Raw genomic sequence first — 15,792 nt, forward strand, 5'->3', positions numbered from 1 at the left:
CTCGAGCCCTTTCCTGCTCAGCCTGTCCTTTTTCTCAAAGCACTGTTTTGGTTTCATTTGTTAAATCTTGCAATTTTGCTGCTTTAATAAACCCTTCCCTTTGCAGTGCCTGACCAGCTCGGCCCCTGCCACCTGCCCCCATCAGTCCCTTGGCTGTCAGACGAGCAGCCTGGAGCCCTGCTCCAAGGAGGCATTCTTCACCTCACTGTGTAGAGAAATTCTGTGAGCAGCAGGCTCCTTTGCAGCTGTTGCAGTTTGCTGAAAACCCCCAGCCTCTGGTCTACCTTTCAGCTGTGTCCATGCTCTTCATGGCTCCCAGCTGAAGTTTAGAAAGCACTTTGTACCCCAAAGCTTTAGAGTCATTCCCATGGGTACAAAAGGACACAGGTTACACCCCCTTGGGTCACTTCTTTTCACCCTTCCTCACTCCAACTACCCTTTTTGTCCTGGCAGGATGAGCTGAGAGGACATTTCCTTTGCTCACCATAAATCAGGTGGGGAGATGACCATTGACACCAGAGATGCTCCATAGGCATCCTGGCTTGTCCTCAGTGCTGAGGTTCCAAGTTCCTTCTGCCTCTGCTCACCCAGGGTAGAAGCCACAGCTCTGGGAAGATGGAAATGTCCCTGGTACCCCCAGGATCTGGATCTGGCCCTTTTGGATCCATACCAGTAGTCTGCAGAGCAGGGCTCAGGGAGGAGGGTGTCATTAGGATTTTGGCAAATGGAAATACGTTAGATCTGTTTCAGAGGAATTGAGCCCCTCCACAGTGTGCATTTGTCTGTCTTTATTATTTCCTTTTCTCTGCAGTAGTTTCAGGTACAGGTCTTAGCTTCTTTGGGTAAAAATATGCCTTTTTTAAGAACAAAAAGAGACAGGGGCTTGTTTTCTGCCTGCGCCTGAGTGACTCCTGTTGGCACGAACAGGGCTCTGTGTACAGTCAGAAGACTAAACTCCCAGTCTAATGCAAACTGGTGCCCTTAGCTATTTAAAAAACAAACTTTTTTTTTTCTTCATTGAGTGAATTAACTACAGTTACTGCACCTATGTAGCTCCTTGTTTTATGAACTATAAGAACCTTTCCTATTCACAGCCTATGGCCTAATTATGTAATTATGTCTCTTGGGTGGATTATATTTTTCTTCTCATAATTGTGTCTTTACCTAAGAGACTGGAAGGGTTCCAAGCTTTCTCCTTTCCTGGGCAAAAATTGTTTGGCTCTTGTGTTTTGGGGTTTTTTCCATGAACTTTGGATTGGGTGCATTCAGTAGGATTGGGTGGGGAGAAATCAGCCCAATGACAATTTGTCACAAGACAAGGGACATAAGAGGGACCCTCACGACTTTCTTCAGAGTTTTTTTTCTTTGCAAAGAGCTAATGTGAATCTTCTGGTTTATAGCTCCCTTATTTTTACCTCCAGTGCATAGATTGACACTGCTTTGGAGTGACATCTTGCTGCAGTAAAGTATTGTCTGAAATTTGTAACAGAACAGTGAATATTTTTGCTTCATGGTGAATGCTCAGCATTATTCAGTCCCTGCACAACAGCTGTTAGGAAGCCTTAGGCTCAGGTCTCAACTCCTTTACTGTGGCATAAATGTGGGTCCCTTGACTTCAGCTTTATCAGCCTGTAGCTGAATTCAGTCACACCCATATCAGTACCTTCCAGTTACCCCTGATCCACAACACCAAACAGGATGAAATGCAGGTAGATCTGCAAAGACAATTTAAGGAGAATTTGTGACAAAATTCAGAGGACAGGTAGCTTGTCTTTTTTGTGGTGTGAAATTGTCTTCTACAATGTGCATGCAGAAGAGTAAACACTACAAAGTGCACTGGAATGCTGCTGGTGCTCCAGGGTTAAAAGAGAAAAAATCAGAGGGCTTGTTTCAAAGACATATAGGGTTAGAAGGAAAATATGTGCCCACTCTTTACCTTTTTAAAGCACTTCACCTTTGGAAAAGAGTAGGAATAATCAAAACTTGGGTTCTTGATCTCTGTTGTGTTTCTCTTGGAGTCAAGAGACAGAGGTGCAGAGACCACAAATTCACAGATCATGAGCTGGATGATTCTTCTACTTTCTGCCACCCCTTAACCTGAAGTCCCTTTTCCTGTTGGTTCACTGAACCCAGAGCTGTAAAAATCCTTGGTTACTAGCCCTTGAGTTCAAAGAATTTTTATCTACCTTTTCCAGCTGTAGTCACTTCATGGAATGACTCCAAACTTCACTATGTGGTGCTGAGCACATTTGTGACATAGAGCTGACAGAAGCCATGGTGGCATTTCACAATGGGTCATCACCCTCCATTCTGCTTGGGATGTCCCAGAAAATGTGTCTCCAGCAGGTGACAGCACAGGCTCTTACTGCCATGACCTTTCCTGCCATCCCTTGGCTCTTTTATGGAGACACCTGACTCCCACAATACTTCTTGTTAAGGCAAAAGCAGAAAAAGATACAACTGGGTGATGACTGAAAATAGCTAGCCCAGTGGAGAGTGATAAAAGCATCTGCTGAAAATCTGGTAACCAGATCTCCTGGGTACCAGGAAGAAAAAAAAAACCACACAAAAAAGCTGGTGGGTGGTGTACACGGTACAAAGAAAGGGAGTCCCTGAGTGTCAGCATCTGGCAAAGCCACGTGTAGCATAATCTGATTAGTTTTCAGTTCCACACCCACAAGCTGAAAGATAAAAACGCACACCCCTCCTCCCTGAGGAGGTAAAAATCTTCAAGCATCAACACCACATTTACATTCTGCAAGTCAGCCTCTTCCACAGCCCGATTTACATCTTGCCTTCTCCAGCAGAGCAGTGGAAGTTCAGCGATGAGAGACGAGCTCACGTCCCTTTCCAGTTACCACATCCAGCAGACTCACGATTGCCTTGCTTTGATCTGGGAGGCAGTCCTTTGCTTAGTTTAAACTGAAATGATTAAGCTGGAGATGAAGACTCCTCACATCTTCTGCCATGCCTGGGATGTGATAATTGAACATCAGCTTCCCTGGGCCACACAAACATGTTCTGAGGCTGGGCTGGGCTGGCGAGTGGAAGCAGCAGCACAAGCACTGACTGGCTGGCTGCAGTTTTCACTGACCTTATAGCACTCTCAGTACTGATTTGATTCATGTAAAATGGCCAATCTTGGCACTGGAGGGGATTAATGACAATGTTTCTGTGTCCAGAAATTTATACTCAGGTTGGTGTTTGGCTAGAAACAGTGGAGCAGTGGTGAAAGATAGAATATTTCTTGTTATTTTGCAGCAAACGCTGGATTTATGATATCCAACATGTTTTGTACTGTGCCAGCAGACAAATCAGAACAGCTTGTTTTAACTCTCAGTTTTTTCCATCTCTTTCCCATCTCCTCACTTGTGACTTTATCTTTTCCAGTGGCCACTGGGTCCCATCCTTAATCAGAGACTCAGCTTCCATTTATTTTTGACAACATTTCACATCCAAGACTGCTTATGTCCACAAGCATTTTTTTCCCCTCCAAGCCCAATCCATTCTACACATTCATATTTGCAATAGAGCAACAGGCACTAAATGAAGTGTTGCACGCATTGGGGTAGCTGTAACACTATTTTATTCTACTCTTCACATAGCTTTTATATTGCTTTTTGATGTACTCACTGCTGCAGCAGATCATGGATTCTCCCTCAGCTATCCACACTTGCTACCCTAATCTTTTTTCCTGAAATAAAATTACGCCTCAGTGCTGAGACTGAGGAATACAGCTTTTCTTAGCACACTCCCCTGGGATCAGGAATTTCTCTGTCAACGGACACATATATCAATGAGAGATGAAAAGCAGCTTGTGGAATGAGTTTTAAACATGTATCACATATTTCATTCCTGCTGCTTATGTGCTACTCAGAAGGTCTTTTTAGAGCATTTTCAGCCCATACCTTATGGCTCCTCCATACTTAACAGGATTTTTTTTTCCTGCACTGCAATCAAGGCAAGACATTTATTTAAATTGCCCACACGCCTTTGTGAGCACCTCCTGAATACAAAGATTTTGTTGAGTTTCCTGCTTACTTTCAGTGTGAGCACGTCTCAGCCTTTATCAAAGCAGAGTAACCCATAATGTGCAAAGCTGCAATGTCATCTTGTCTCCCTGGGATATTTCACTCAAGGACTGTGGCTCCTTCTGTGGATCCCTTTGTCACAACATGACTCCGTGTTACAACCCTAAATTTTAAATGTCCAGAAGGGGAAGGCAAGTCTGCCTTTGGCCCCTCGCTGGTTTCTGGGGACTTGCAGTTCCATTGATGCCTGGGGTCTTCCAGATGTGCATAGAGCTCTCTCTTCCCTACTTTTCTTTTTTTTTTTGGGGTGGGTGGGAGGGAAGTGGCAACACCCAAACCCACACATCTATAGATCATTTCAATTCAACCAGATGTGGAAATCATTTTTCTTCTTCCTGTATGCCCCTTCTTTTTTTTCCCTCTCTTCTTTTTTTTTTCCCTGCCCATCCTAAAGTGCTCTGTTATCCAGAGCTCTGCCATAATACATATAATTTAGTATAAACTGTCTTCTAACAAAGCTATGTATGACCAAACATAATGTGATGAAAACAAGGCTGAGGGTTATCTGGCACAGGTTAGTGCAGGAGTGGTGGTGACCTGTGTAGTAAGTTATTTATTGAGTCACCTGAGGACAGCTGAAATAGATTATGCACCAGTTTGTTAGTGGTTCTTTAGTTAAAAGGTCACTACATGAACACAGAACAAGGTTTTTTCTACAGAAATTCTAAATACAATTCACTTTGGGAGTGAATTCATTCCCAGCTAAAACCGACTGTCGTGTTTGAGAGTGGAGATGGGCGTATCACATTTGCCTTATTTTGAGATCTCTTGAATTTCACAGAATCCCAGAATGGTTTCAGTTGAAAGGGGACTTAAAGATCATCTCGTTCCAAACCCTGCCATGGGCAGGGACACCTTCCACTATCCCAGGTTGCTCAATTTACCAAAGCATGATCAGGAATAAGCAAAAGAAAAAAACAGAGGGGAAGGAGGTGTCTTAAAAAAACAGAGTGGAAAATATGACTAGCAAAGGGAAAATAAAATACATAAAAATTGTGGAGGAAAAGAAGAGGGAGAAATCCCAAGAGAATAATGACTGCATGTATATGTAAAAGTAATTTTTTTTCAGATTTAGCAGCATCCAACTTGTACAAATCTTAGTTTAAATGGATTGAGAATATAATGCTGAAGACTAGAGTTTGGATGTGACCCTGTTAATTAAGCTGCTATTATGGAGTTTTTATAAGCCAAAAAATCATTCCCTATTTAAAGTAATTGATACCTTCTGAAGAGAGGAGTAGGCACCCATGGCAGCTGTAACATGGAACAGCACTTTCTCCCTAAGGAGAAGGTTCCCGCCTACCCCGTGCTTTTAGACTGAGTCATTACAGGGGAGAAAACCCAGACTTCAAAGTACCAAATTACGGGTCAACTAATTAATTTTTTAAAATTGCTAGAGAAGTTTCTCCAGACTTAAATCCCATCAAGTTTGCCCTCATCTCCCAACCTGAATCCTTCTCTGTCTAGAGCTATGATTTCTCTGAATCCAGTCTGGATTTATTTAGTTTGGATATTGCATTGCCTGTGTGCCATGTTGGCACTGTGGTACCAATCAGAGGGTGTGAACCCATGTACTCAGTACTGTGGTGAGTACTATTAAAAAGCTTTTTTTTTTTTTTAGAAGTGGTAGCCTGATAGTTCAATCTCAAGATTGTGACCTCATTTCTGCTTCTAAAATAAATTAAACAGTATTGGAATTGGTTCTATGGCCCAAAGACTGATGGGAGAATCTTCCCATGTCTGCAGAGCTGAACTCTTGTAGACTCCAGAAGATGGCTGTATTCATACTGCTGAGGGACAACACAGATTATCTCAAGCCACTGGTGATTATTTGAAAGAGTTCAAGCCCAAACTGTACCAGGGACCCTTCCTATTGTTAAAAGCATTAAAATATCCCCCCCCGCCCCAATTATTACTCGTGCCAGTGCCCCAGTACTACTTATAGGGATGGAGGCAGATGTGGTTCTGGGTTGAAATCAAGGAGTCTGGGTCCTCCTTTCAGATCTGCCAGAGGCTTTTTGTGTGACCTTGATCTGTAACTTAGGGTAGGCTTCATTCCATTGAACATTGACTAATGGTGAGAGTGTCTAATTAAACCAGTCATGTGTGCTCCCTCTCTGATCAGAGTAGGAAGAGAAAGCAAATTGAGGAGGTGAATCATGCTGTTTTAAGGCAACTGTCAGAGACAAATGAGATGAATTGCCCTCTGGAAGTAGCTATTTCTTTCCATTAACCGAAGAGGAAGTCTACATTAGAAGAGTTTAGACTAGATGCCTGATTTATGAATGGCTAAAGTTAAGTAAAATTAGTCCTGTTCTTAATCTCTATGCATGCCTTTTTCTCCCTGTGCTGAATGATAGAAATAACACCTTGTGCAGCTCATGTTCAAATGCACCATTGGACAAGGAGCATCCTTTGGAAAGAAATTAAACCTAGGAGCAAAAATACAACCATTAGAGAAGCAAAGCCCTTGCTCTTGAAACATCTCAATGACAACATAAGCAGGACCACTGGGGGCATCCCAGTGCTTTTGCCACTTACCCCTTCATATTTTGTCAGCAAAACACCCCTAAATGAGTGTTCCAAATGTATCCAGGGGCAGTTGGCCTGTTTTGGGTGAGTTCAGTAGGAGCACTGAGGAAAGGTAACCATGCAAGTGTGTGTAGGGCCCTGTCCTGGCCAGCAGTCTTGGAGGTTTTCATTGGATACTGCTCTTCTCAACTGACAGGGACTAATTACTTTTTTGAAAATCTCCCAGAGGAATGAAAGCTAATGACTAACTATAACAGAGTTTAAAAAAAAAAAAAAATGGGGAGAAGAAAAGCTTGCATTTTCATAGCAAAAATCCACAACATGGCATGGATAATGCAGGAATGGAGTAATTGTCCCAGCTGATAAGTTGTAGGTACATATGAGGCTTGCTTTTGGAAGGGTAGTTAAAGTAGCAAAAGGAAAAAGAAAAAAGACCTTGTGTGGGTGTCCTGATAAGTATTTATTTTGATCCAAGTTGTAATATGTTACACGTGTATTGGCACAGCTGTGCTTGATAAGGCTTTCACCAGCACAACTATGTCCAAAACACAACCCCCTCACAATGTTTCTGTGTTGTTGGGGTAGCTGAGATACCTGTAAATCCATTAAATCTAGTAACAGGTCCTTAGAGACCATTTTGGGGTTTTTTTGGGGGTGTGTTAAATTACTAAATCTTGTTATTAACGCTTTTATTTTATGATTTGCTATTTCCAGGGCACAGACAGAAGCTTGATGACTCTAAACCTAGTTTGTTCTCTGAGCGCCTCAGTGATTTAGGGCGCATTCCTCATCCCAGTATGAGAGTAGGGGTCCCGACCCAGAGCCCACGGCCCTCTCTGAACTCTGCACCAAGTCCTTTTAATCCACAAGGACAGAGTCAGATTACAGGTAAGAGACAGAACCATAGGTTTGACTTGCACAGGCATTGGTAGCAATTGCTTATGGATATTTGTGTCTCAGCTGCAGTAAAAGAGGCTGTTACAGAGTGGGGGATGTTGTCCAAGCAAAGCTAGGTGGGGAGTGGATTTTTCTATAGTGCTTGAAGCTGAAAATGTATTTTTTTAAATATATTTTTGCCATAAATCTAAAATAGTCAATCCAGGTCATTTGAGTAGGGATCTGGTGAAATTCTAACTGCCACGTTGCTCTGCCTTCTCCATGTTGCAATAGTACCTTTAGTATACAATAGAATGAATATTTTTATTCAGCCTTGTTATTTTGCAGTTGTGTTAAGGGAAGCAGCCAGCACTTAATGGCATTTTTATCAGAAAAATAACACAATCTTCTCACATAGTGGTTTCCTTCCACCACCAATGCTGACCATGGTTACAATAAATGAACTGCGTTATGGAGAAATCTCCAAAGGTTGCTCGTGAGGCTTGTATGCAACATTTATGATTGCATGCTGAGAGACAGATTTCATTGTGCTGAGAGAAATCATAAAGCACCCACCATGTGTCACAGATTAGAAGGCTGAAATAAGATGTTTAACTGCAGCTATGCCAGAAGTTTGCAGCAAAACAGTGAAGCCTACAAAATAAAGCAAAGTTGTTCTTTCTAAAGTCAGAGCTGGTTAAATTTTTCAAAAGAGATTCAAAGCAACTTCTATCTAACTTTGGGCATTTCTAGATTCTAAATTTGTGCTGACATGTTTGTGTCTATCCAGGATGTAAAGAGGTGTTGCCCCTGACCCATTGTTAGAATTGTTGGAGAACTTCACCTAGGTACAAGTCTGTCAACAAAGCTCTTGGCTCAATTCCCTAGACTGATTTAAGACTCACTTCTGCTGCTACAGTTGCATCCACAGCAGAGTCCTTTGCCAGCATTTTACACCAGCATTCCTTTCCTGGTAAAGCACTCCTAGTATAGACATACTCTTTGAGTCAACCTAGGAAGATTTCTAGTTTCATGTTTCAAGTGGTTTTGACATGATACCAGTTGAAACTCAGTGGTTTTAACAAAGTGTTGTGGCTTTCTTCTTCTTTCTTTTCCTTCTTTTTTTAAGTTCAACTGGTTTATTAATTTGCAGTAAGAAAGAGAAGTGAGTTAATTTGAACCCAAAGCTCTCAAGGAATTGCAACAAAAAAATCATTCCCATGAGCTGTGGCAAAGTTCTCCCAGATCTAGAAGTCTAACTTTAACTAGTGTAAAATGTTTCTAATATATTAAATATGCTGATGGTACCCATTACATGGTACCCGCTGCCCCCCAGCTTCCCAGAGCAGGTTTTTTTGGCTAGGCTTCATATTTTGTTCATTGGACACGTGAAGTCAGGGCTCTTGTGCATATCGCTTTCTGGGTAAGGACTGCCAAACTAAAACACAATATTTTTTTCTAACCAAGTCTTCTGTCTGGCAATGTTTGTAGACATAGTTCCCAAGAAAGCAGGGGGGAAATCCAGGCTATAAGCAGGCTTTTTTCCTTCTTCCTTGTGCCTCCATAGTTTACCTATTGTGCAACTCTATATCTAGGAACGAAAGTGGGTGAAATTCTTCCTGACCCCATCTGGTGATCAGCTTATGCCCTGAAGCACAAGAACTGAGATCCCCTTGTAATTTTCTTCCTAACTAAGTGTAACCTCATATGCTGCTCTCCTTCACATAAATGCCTCCTGTAGAAAATGTTCTGCTGGCTTTGATTAATAGACTTCTTCTCTGCCTCGTTATGAGGCAGCAGCAGCATTTACAGATCTGGGAGATGAAAACTTCAGATGAGCTTTCAATAAGCCTGACTGGAAACAAAGCTGTGTGGCATTCCCTGCCTTCTCTGCAAATTTAAGGCAGCACCATCTGAGACTTCATTGAGAGAGGGAAGATGCAATGCTGGTAGGGCAGAGAGAAGTGAGCTGAGGGATGCAGGCTGAATTTCCCATCTCTTGTGGATTATGTGCTTTTATTGTTGGATAAATTCAAATGTATGGGATACATTAGAATCCCAAATTGCTCTGATTTCCCCCAAAATGGTGAGGACTTTGTAGTGAATAATTGGTCTGATACATGGTACATGGGTGCAAGCTCTGGGAATTGCACTGGCTTTCCACCAGGCTTTTGGGTGCTCTTCAGGACCTTGACTGTAATCTGTAAATCTCATCATGCTCTGATGTTCCACCAAAGTGCTGGGATGCTTTTTTGCAGACAGTCCCTATTCTGGGATCCTTCTTGTGGGATGGATGGGTACTCTTTGCTACACAAACCATGTCAGGGAGAGATAAAGGTGATGCCATGGACAAGGCACCCTTTGGTCAGTCTTCAGTAGGAAATTGCTGCTTGGTGTGGTGGTAGGGAGTGAGGTGCTTGGGCTGTCCTTCAACACCAGTTTCCTTGTTGTAGTGGAATACTCAGAATGCCACTTGCTTCTTAACATGAGCACTGCCTTGGGTATATGTTAAAAGGAGAATAGACCCTTCTGTCTGAAAACCAGGATTTTAAAATTACCTTTATTAGAATTAACCATTCCTTTAGAAATACCATGGTTTTATTATCTCTTTGCCTAATTTTTATTTAGGGAAAATAATAAATTTCTAATAACTGGAACAGTAAATACTGGTTTCCTACACAATATCCATATTATTGCTAGTAAGCACATTTTGCTTTGCTCCACTTGAAGCCTTGCATAGCTATTGCATGATTAATCAGACATATTATTTAAAGCCTGGCTGACCCACACCTGAGTCTGAAAGAACTCAGCACTTTAGGGTTCACTCTTGTATTTCTTTTCTCTGTCTAGGTTGTGTTTATTTTCCTGGAGTATCAGAGTACAGGCTGTGCAAATCACAGCACAGTCCTTAACCTACCACAGGACTGGGCTGTGGCAGGACAAGGCACAGAGTTGCCCTTATTCAACATGGCATTTTAACTAGGATTCAGTAAAAGCTACATCGAAGGGTGATTAAAAAACAAATGGTCCAATAAGCAGCTGCCTTTTCTGAGGCAGTGCAGATCCAATTTGAACCCTGCTTGCTGCCCGTAAATCAGGAATCCTGTCCATTCACATTTGTTCACTGGTATATTTGCTTTTTTATTTTTTCCCCTTTCCCTAACAGGCTCATGCAACTTGTTCATGTATCCGATTACATTCCCATTCAGACACTGAGCTGTTGCATTAGTGTTCCAGTATGAGACGAGGAAAACTTGTTTTTTTCAAGATGCAACTGGTCAGGATTAGCTTCTGTAGGCCAGGAAAAGCCACAGGTGTAATGGTAGGAATGTGGTTGGTGTGAGGACCCCATCGGCGGGCTGTGGGGACAGCAAAGTGGGAGTTAAGTGAGGTTTCATGCTCCATCACCACTGTGGCACTGGCTGATCTATAGGCAACCTCTGACTTTCATCCCTGAAATAACAGCCCTCAAAGGCAAGTCCTGTGAAACCTTCACTTTCTTCCCTTTTCCTTTTCCCTTTCTCCATGCACTTCAAGGATGTTTTGCTTTCATTTCTCATCATTTTTTAAGGAGATTTAAAGTCTTCAGAGCCGGCTTAGCAAGAAGATAGTGAGGAGATACATCTTCACTGACAGACAGGGACTGACTTCAGGGACAGTGGAAACTGAATCTGCAGACTGCTGTATTTTATGCAAACTGATTGCATCCTCTGGTTGACTGGCAAGTTGCCACTGTGGACCTCCATTTCATAAAGCTTGCACCCCTCCTATTATTTACTTTATTTCTCTCTACCCCCTTCTAAAACTTAGCTGCCTACTGGCATGATTCACTGAGTTTATCTTTTTTTTTTCTTTTCTTTTCAAAAATGTGACTCTTGGAGGGGTGAGAGGAGAAATGGATTTAGAGGTTCTTCAGGCCAAAATCTGGTCTCAATTACTTTTCTGTACATTGGGGTGTAACTCCACTGGATTTGACTTTGTTGATTGAAGTGGGCAATTCAGACGAAGCCCTGGGCTTTTAAAGATGCCTAAAAAAGAGTTAGAGAAAGGAAGAAGGTTGTATTTTGCTGTTGTTGTTTTGCTGAGGGGGTTGGTGTTACAACAATAGTTGAGTTACTCATGCAGAAAGTCATCTTGGCTTTGTTAAGATCAGAAGGAAGAATATTTGCTCTAAGTGTTTACCAAAGATAGCTCCAGACAGCTTGTTTTTTACTATTGGCACTAGCATTAATCCAACCAGCAGCAGCCAGAGCTAGAGCTGGTGGCTGGGTTTAAATGAGAGTGTGATGCATGTGATGTCTGGGTATTATAGACAGTACACCAAGGAGCTGTCAGCCTGTGATCATGCTCTGGTCATGTAACTCAGCTTGGAAAAGGGGAAATTGGTTTTTTTCCTATAGAAAATCAGTGTGCTTCACAATCCAATGCCAAAGTAGTGAAAAAAAGTTGTTCTTCAGGGATATTTGCAGGTTTTTGCTTCTCTCCATTGACACTTCAGAATGTGGAAAGTGTCCCTCTCCATGTCAGGGGATTTGGAACTAGATGATCTTTAAGGTTCCTTCCAACCCAAACTATTGCATGATCCTATGATAATTTCTGTTGGAAGAAGAGAAGTTATGATACTGGAAAGCCAATGTCACTGGAAGAATGGGTCACTAGATGGGCTTTTTCTTTATTTGCTTTATAATTTTAGTTTTATGTGGTGCATCTACTCTTGGACTAATTTTTAAAGACTCTTATTGTCCATTAAGCATCAATATCCACCGTCCATTTAATGCAGTTAGTCAGAGACAACAAAGGTCAAGAACCCTGCATGTGTCCCATGACTATAAATGTGACAGCAAATGTGACAAAAATAATATGCAATACTCAATATTTCCTGCTTTGCGGAGGTTCACCTGGAAGCGCAAACAGGATGGAGCTGTTTGCACATTAGTTTAGGCCTCGCCCCACTGATTTGTTTCAGCTGAACTGTGCCCAGGCTGTCTCAGCATACCCACAATATACCCTGCTGTGAAGGAATACGCTGAGAGCTGCACTTCCCCTCACACCCACACAGGCATAACAGAAATGTTTACAAAAGGAGGATTGCTCTTAGTAATCACTCCAAAGTTTTTGAGTGTAACTGCCAGCTCAGAGTGGCCCTCTGACTCCTTCACTGTTGTTGAATGCTCTGTTAGCCCTTCCCCATGGTTGCCATGTGGGAATGAGGGTGGCTTTCTCCTGGGAAGTTAATTTTATTTTTATACTAAGTATTTTTCCTTGTTTTGGAGGGATTCCTTTAGGGAGGAATCCACATGCTCTCAGAACTTTAAGATCTCTCATCTGTTCTGGGCTCTTTTTTGTGATGGCAAGTTCTGCTGTGCCTGCAGAGCACATGGTGCTTTGGGTGTTGGTGCCAAGTAGGGACTTGGCTAGCAGGGATCCTTGGACACACGGGAGCCCACCAGCCAGAGACAGTAGGGAAGTTTGCCTGTAGTGTTAGGAGGCCAAGGAAAACCTCTTACAAATCACCTCACAGCTTCTTCCCCAATAGTATGTGTTAAATAGTCATTCCACCCCTTCTGGGCCAGAGCAAGGAGGAGGTGACCCTCTTAAGGGCCTCATGTTTGCCTCAGAAGCATCTGTGTGGATCTGCCCTGCAAGTGCTGTTGTGGCAGCTGGCACATCCCTGTGGTGCCCCCAGCACCCTCTTTTCCCCCCAGAGGTGTGAGGGTGTGTGGGACCAGAGGAGATGGTCTGGTTGCCCTCGGTGGTGGGCCAAAGCCACTGCTCCAGCACCATTGCAAGGACCACGTTAACCAGAGAGTGCCACATGAGTTGTGTGTCCACCTTCAGGGACTATCCGGGGAAGCTTTGAGCTCTGCCTTGTGGCATTTTTGACTGTGAATTGGGCAATGCTGCTGAGCAGTGATGTTTGTCCTGTGGGCTCACAGGTCACCTTTGACTTGGCGAGGCAATGGTGTTTCACCACTCTCACATCCATGCAAACCTTGACCGCCAGGCAAGGGCTGGCTTTAGGGCATTTGCTCTGGGATCTGGTAAGACTTGTATTTTCACTTTCTGGTTTCCTAACGGGTCAAAGATACCTTGAGCCAGTCAGCCTCAGGGCAATATTTCCCACCCTGCCTCAACCATGACCTCAGCCATGTGTGGAGGAATCGCAGTAACCCTCTGGCCTGAGGTATGGTGACTTCCTCCTCAGTCACTGAGCTCTGATGAATCATGTAATGTTCAATTTGGTTAAAGGTTTTCCTCTTCATTATTTCCTATTCCCTGGGAAGAGTGATGTATTTGAGGTAGATGTTGAAAGAATATATGATATGCTTTGGGGTCAAGTGATGGTCCATCCAGGCCCATATCCTGCTTCTGACAGTGCAGTATGAGATACTGTTTTGAAATACCACATGAGCCTTCAAAAGACCACTTTTTGCTATTTGTCATTCTTGTATCCACACATTCGCAGTTGCTAGATTAAGGGTATTAAGTTTAAAACCAAGTCTAGCATGGGTGTTCAAAGTGATGACAGTGCCAGAGATGCTCAAGAAGTTCTTGCGCCATGAGGATTACACTACCAGGAGTAGCGTGAGCCTCCAGGAAGGCGCCTCTTTTTCTTAGCTTTTCACCATCTTAGACCAAAATGATGTAAAAACATCCTCTACTATAACATTTTTTCCAGCCTTTACCTGCTATGTTATTTCCTCCTAGCAGTGGAGCTGACCTAAACCCAAAGTTTAGGGGCCCTGTTTTCGATTCAGAAGCAGAGATTGAAAAGGTCTTGGAGACTGAAGGATCTTGGATTTGAGATTGTGCTCCTAACACACCATTAATTTTAAGATTGTTTTTCCAGCAAGCCTAGGCTTTCTGTTCCCATTCAAAGATCATTTACCATGGACTGTATGGTGAATTATCGTAGTGGAATGAAGCAGAGAAATATGTCAATATCAGATGTAACAATGAGCAGTCAGTCAGATTTGAACCTGTGCCAATCTATACAACACTGGCCTTGAAATTGTTAAAACAAAGAAGTTCATTACATTTAATGATCAAGTGTCCTTCAGATTTCTGAGAAATTTATGTTAACCATTTATATCACTCAGCTCTAATATAAATGGCAAACTCCAGGAAAATCCTCTTAAAATTAAATTGGAAGGTGTTTTTTTAATCTATGTATCTATAAAGTTATTTTGCTTCAAGGAAGTATCTGCTTTCCAGACATTTCTTCAAACAAATCATGTCTGAAGAGAAATAATAAACAAGAAGTAGCTGAAACTACAAGGTTTTGCTACATGGAAGAGCAGGGAAAGGAGTTAAAAAAGGAAAAAAAAAGTTGAATTTCCTGAAAAAGAGCCTTTGCTTATGCCATGTGGCTGTCACATTGCTGTCTGCAAAGCAGGGCTTTAGTACAGTGTTCTGATAGAGCAGGTTCTCCAAACGATTGTGTTTCCCTGAAAATAGTGAGCAGGATTTGAAGGGATGTGCTAAAATTTCTTTGTAGAAATTCAGAGATAGTTTTCTGTTTATTGTGCAGTGCCCCAAACAGACTTTGGGGTTGAAAGTGCTTCAATTTTGTTGATGTAAGGAAATAAAAAGCATAATTTATGAGGTATTCACTGGTATATTTATCATCAGATATTAACTGAGAGCAAATGGTTTATGAATCCAAACATCAGTGAGTAAAACTAGGTCTCCTTCTACCAGTGCTTCAGCAAAAATTGATCTGTGTTTACCTAAAAATAATTTCCTCCATAGTGAGCTGTTGCAAATATATCGAAAGGTATCATTAGCTTCCAATAGTTATCCCAAACCATTTGGTTTCATATTTTGTAATTGAGGGTACTGTAAGTAATTGGGCCAGCATCCAAATGTGGCAATTTTTTGACGGATGCTGATAAGATTAATGACATTTTTCTCCTTGAGTAGTCTTTTCAGCACTGAAAACACTATTGTGTGATATTTGAACTGGATAACAGCTTGACAGGCCTGCCAAGTGCTGACTGTAAAGTCTACCCACCTCTGAAGGAAATGGCCTTAGGTTTTGCCAGGGGAGATTTACATTGGATCTTATGAAAATTTTCTTCACCCAAAGGTTGCTCAGGCTTTGGAATAGGCTGCCCAGGAATGTGGTGGAGTCACTATCCCTGGGAGTGTTTAAAAATCTTGTAGCTGTGATGCTTAAGGGACATGGTTTGGCAGTGGACCTGGCAGTGCTGGACTCTGGTCTTAGGGGTCTTTTCCAACTGTAATGACTTTACGGTTCCATGATTCCATGAAGTCCACTTCCTAAGATCAG

At 42.3% G+C, this 15,792-nt stretch overlaps 1 protein-coding gene across 4 annotated transcripts in view; it reads left to right on the forward strand.

Annotated features, from left to right (window-relative positions):
* Positions 1-15,792, forward strand: part of RUNX2 (RUNX family transcription factor 2) — a 158,394-nt gene that overhangs the window by 47,648 nt on the left and 94,954 nt on the right. For 2 of the 4 annotated variants that reach the window (XM_002190851.6, XM_032747712.3), the window contains exon 4: positions 7,338-7,511. The exons of the other annotated variants lie outside the window; for them this stretch is intronic. In XM_002190851.6, the coding sequence (XP_002190887.2) occupies positions 7,338-7,511 (174 nt within the window). The remainder of the gene's footprint in view (positions 1-7,337; positions 7,512-15,792) is intronic. 4 annotated transcript variants of the gene reach the window in all.

This window comes from Taeniopygia guttata, chromosome 3, assembly GCF_048771995.1.
Source record: "Taeniopygia guttata chromosome 3, bTaeGut7.mat, whole genome shotgun sequence".
Classification (NCBI taxonomy): domain Eukaryota; kingdom Metazoa; phylum Chordata; class Aves; order Passeriformes; family Estrildidae; genus Taeniopygia; species Taeniopygia guttata.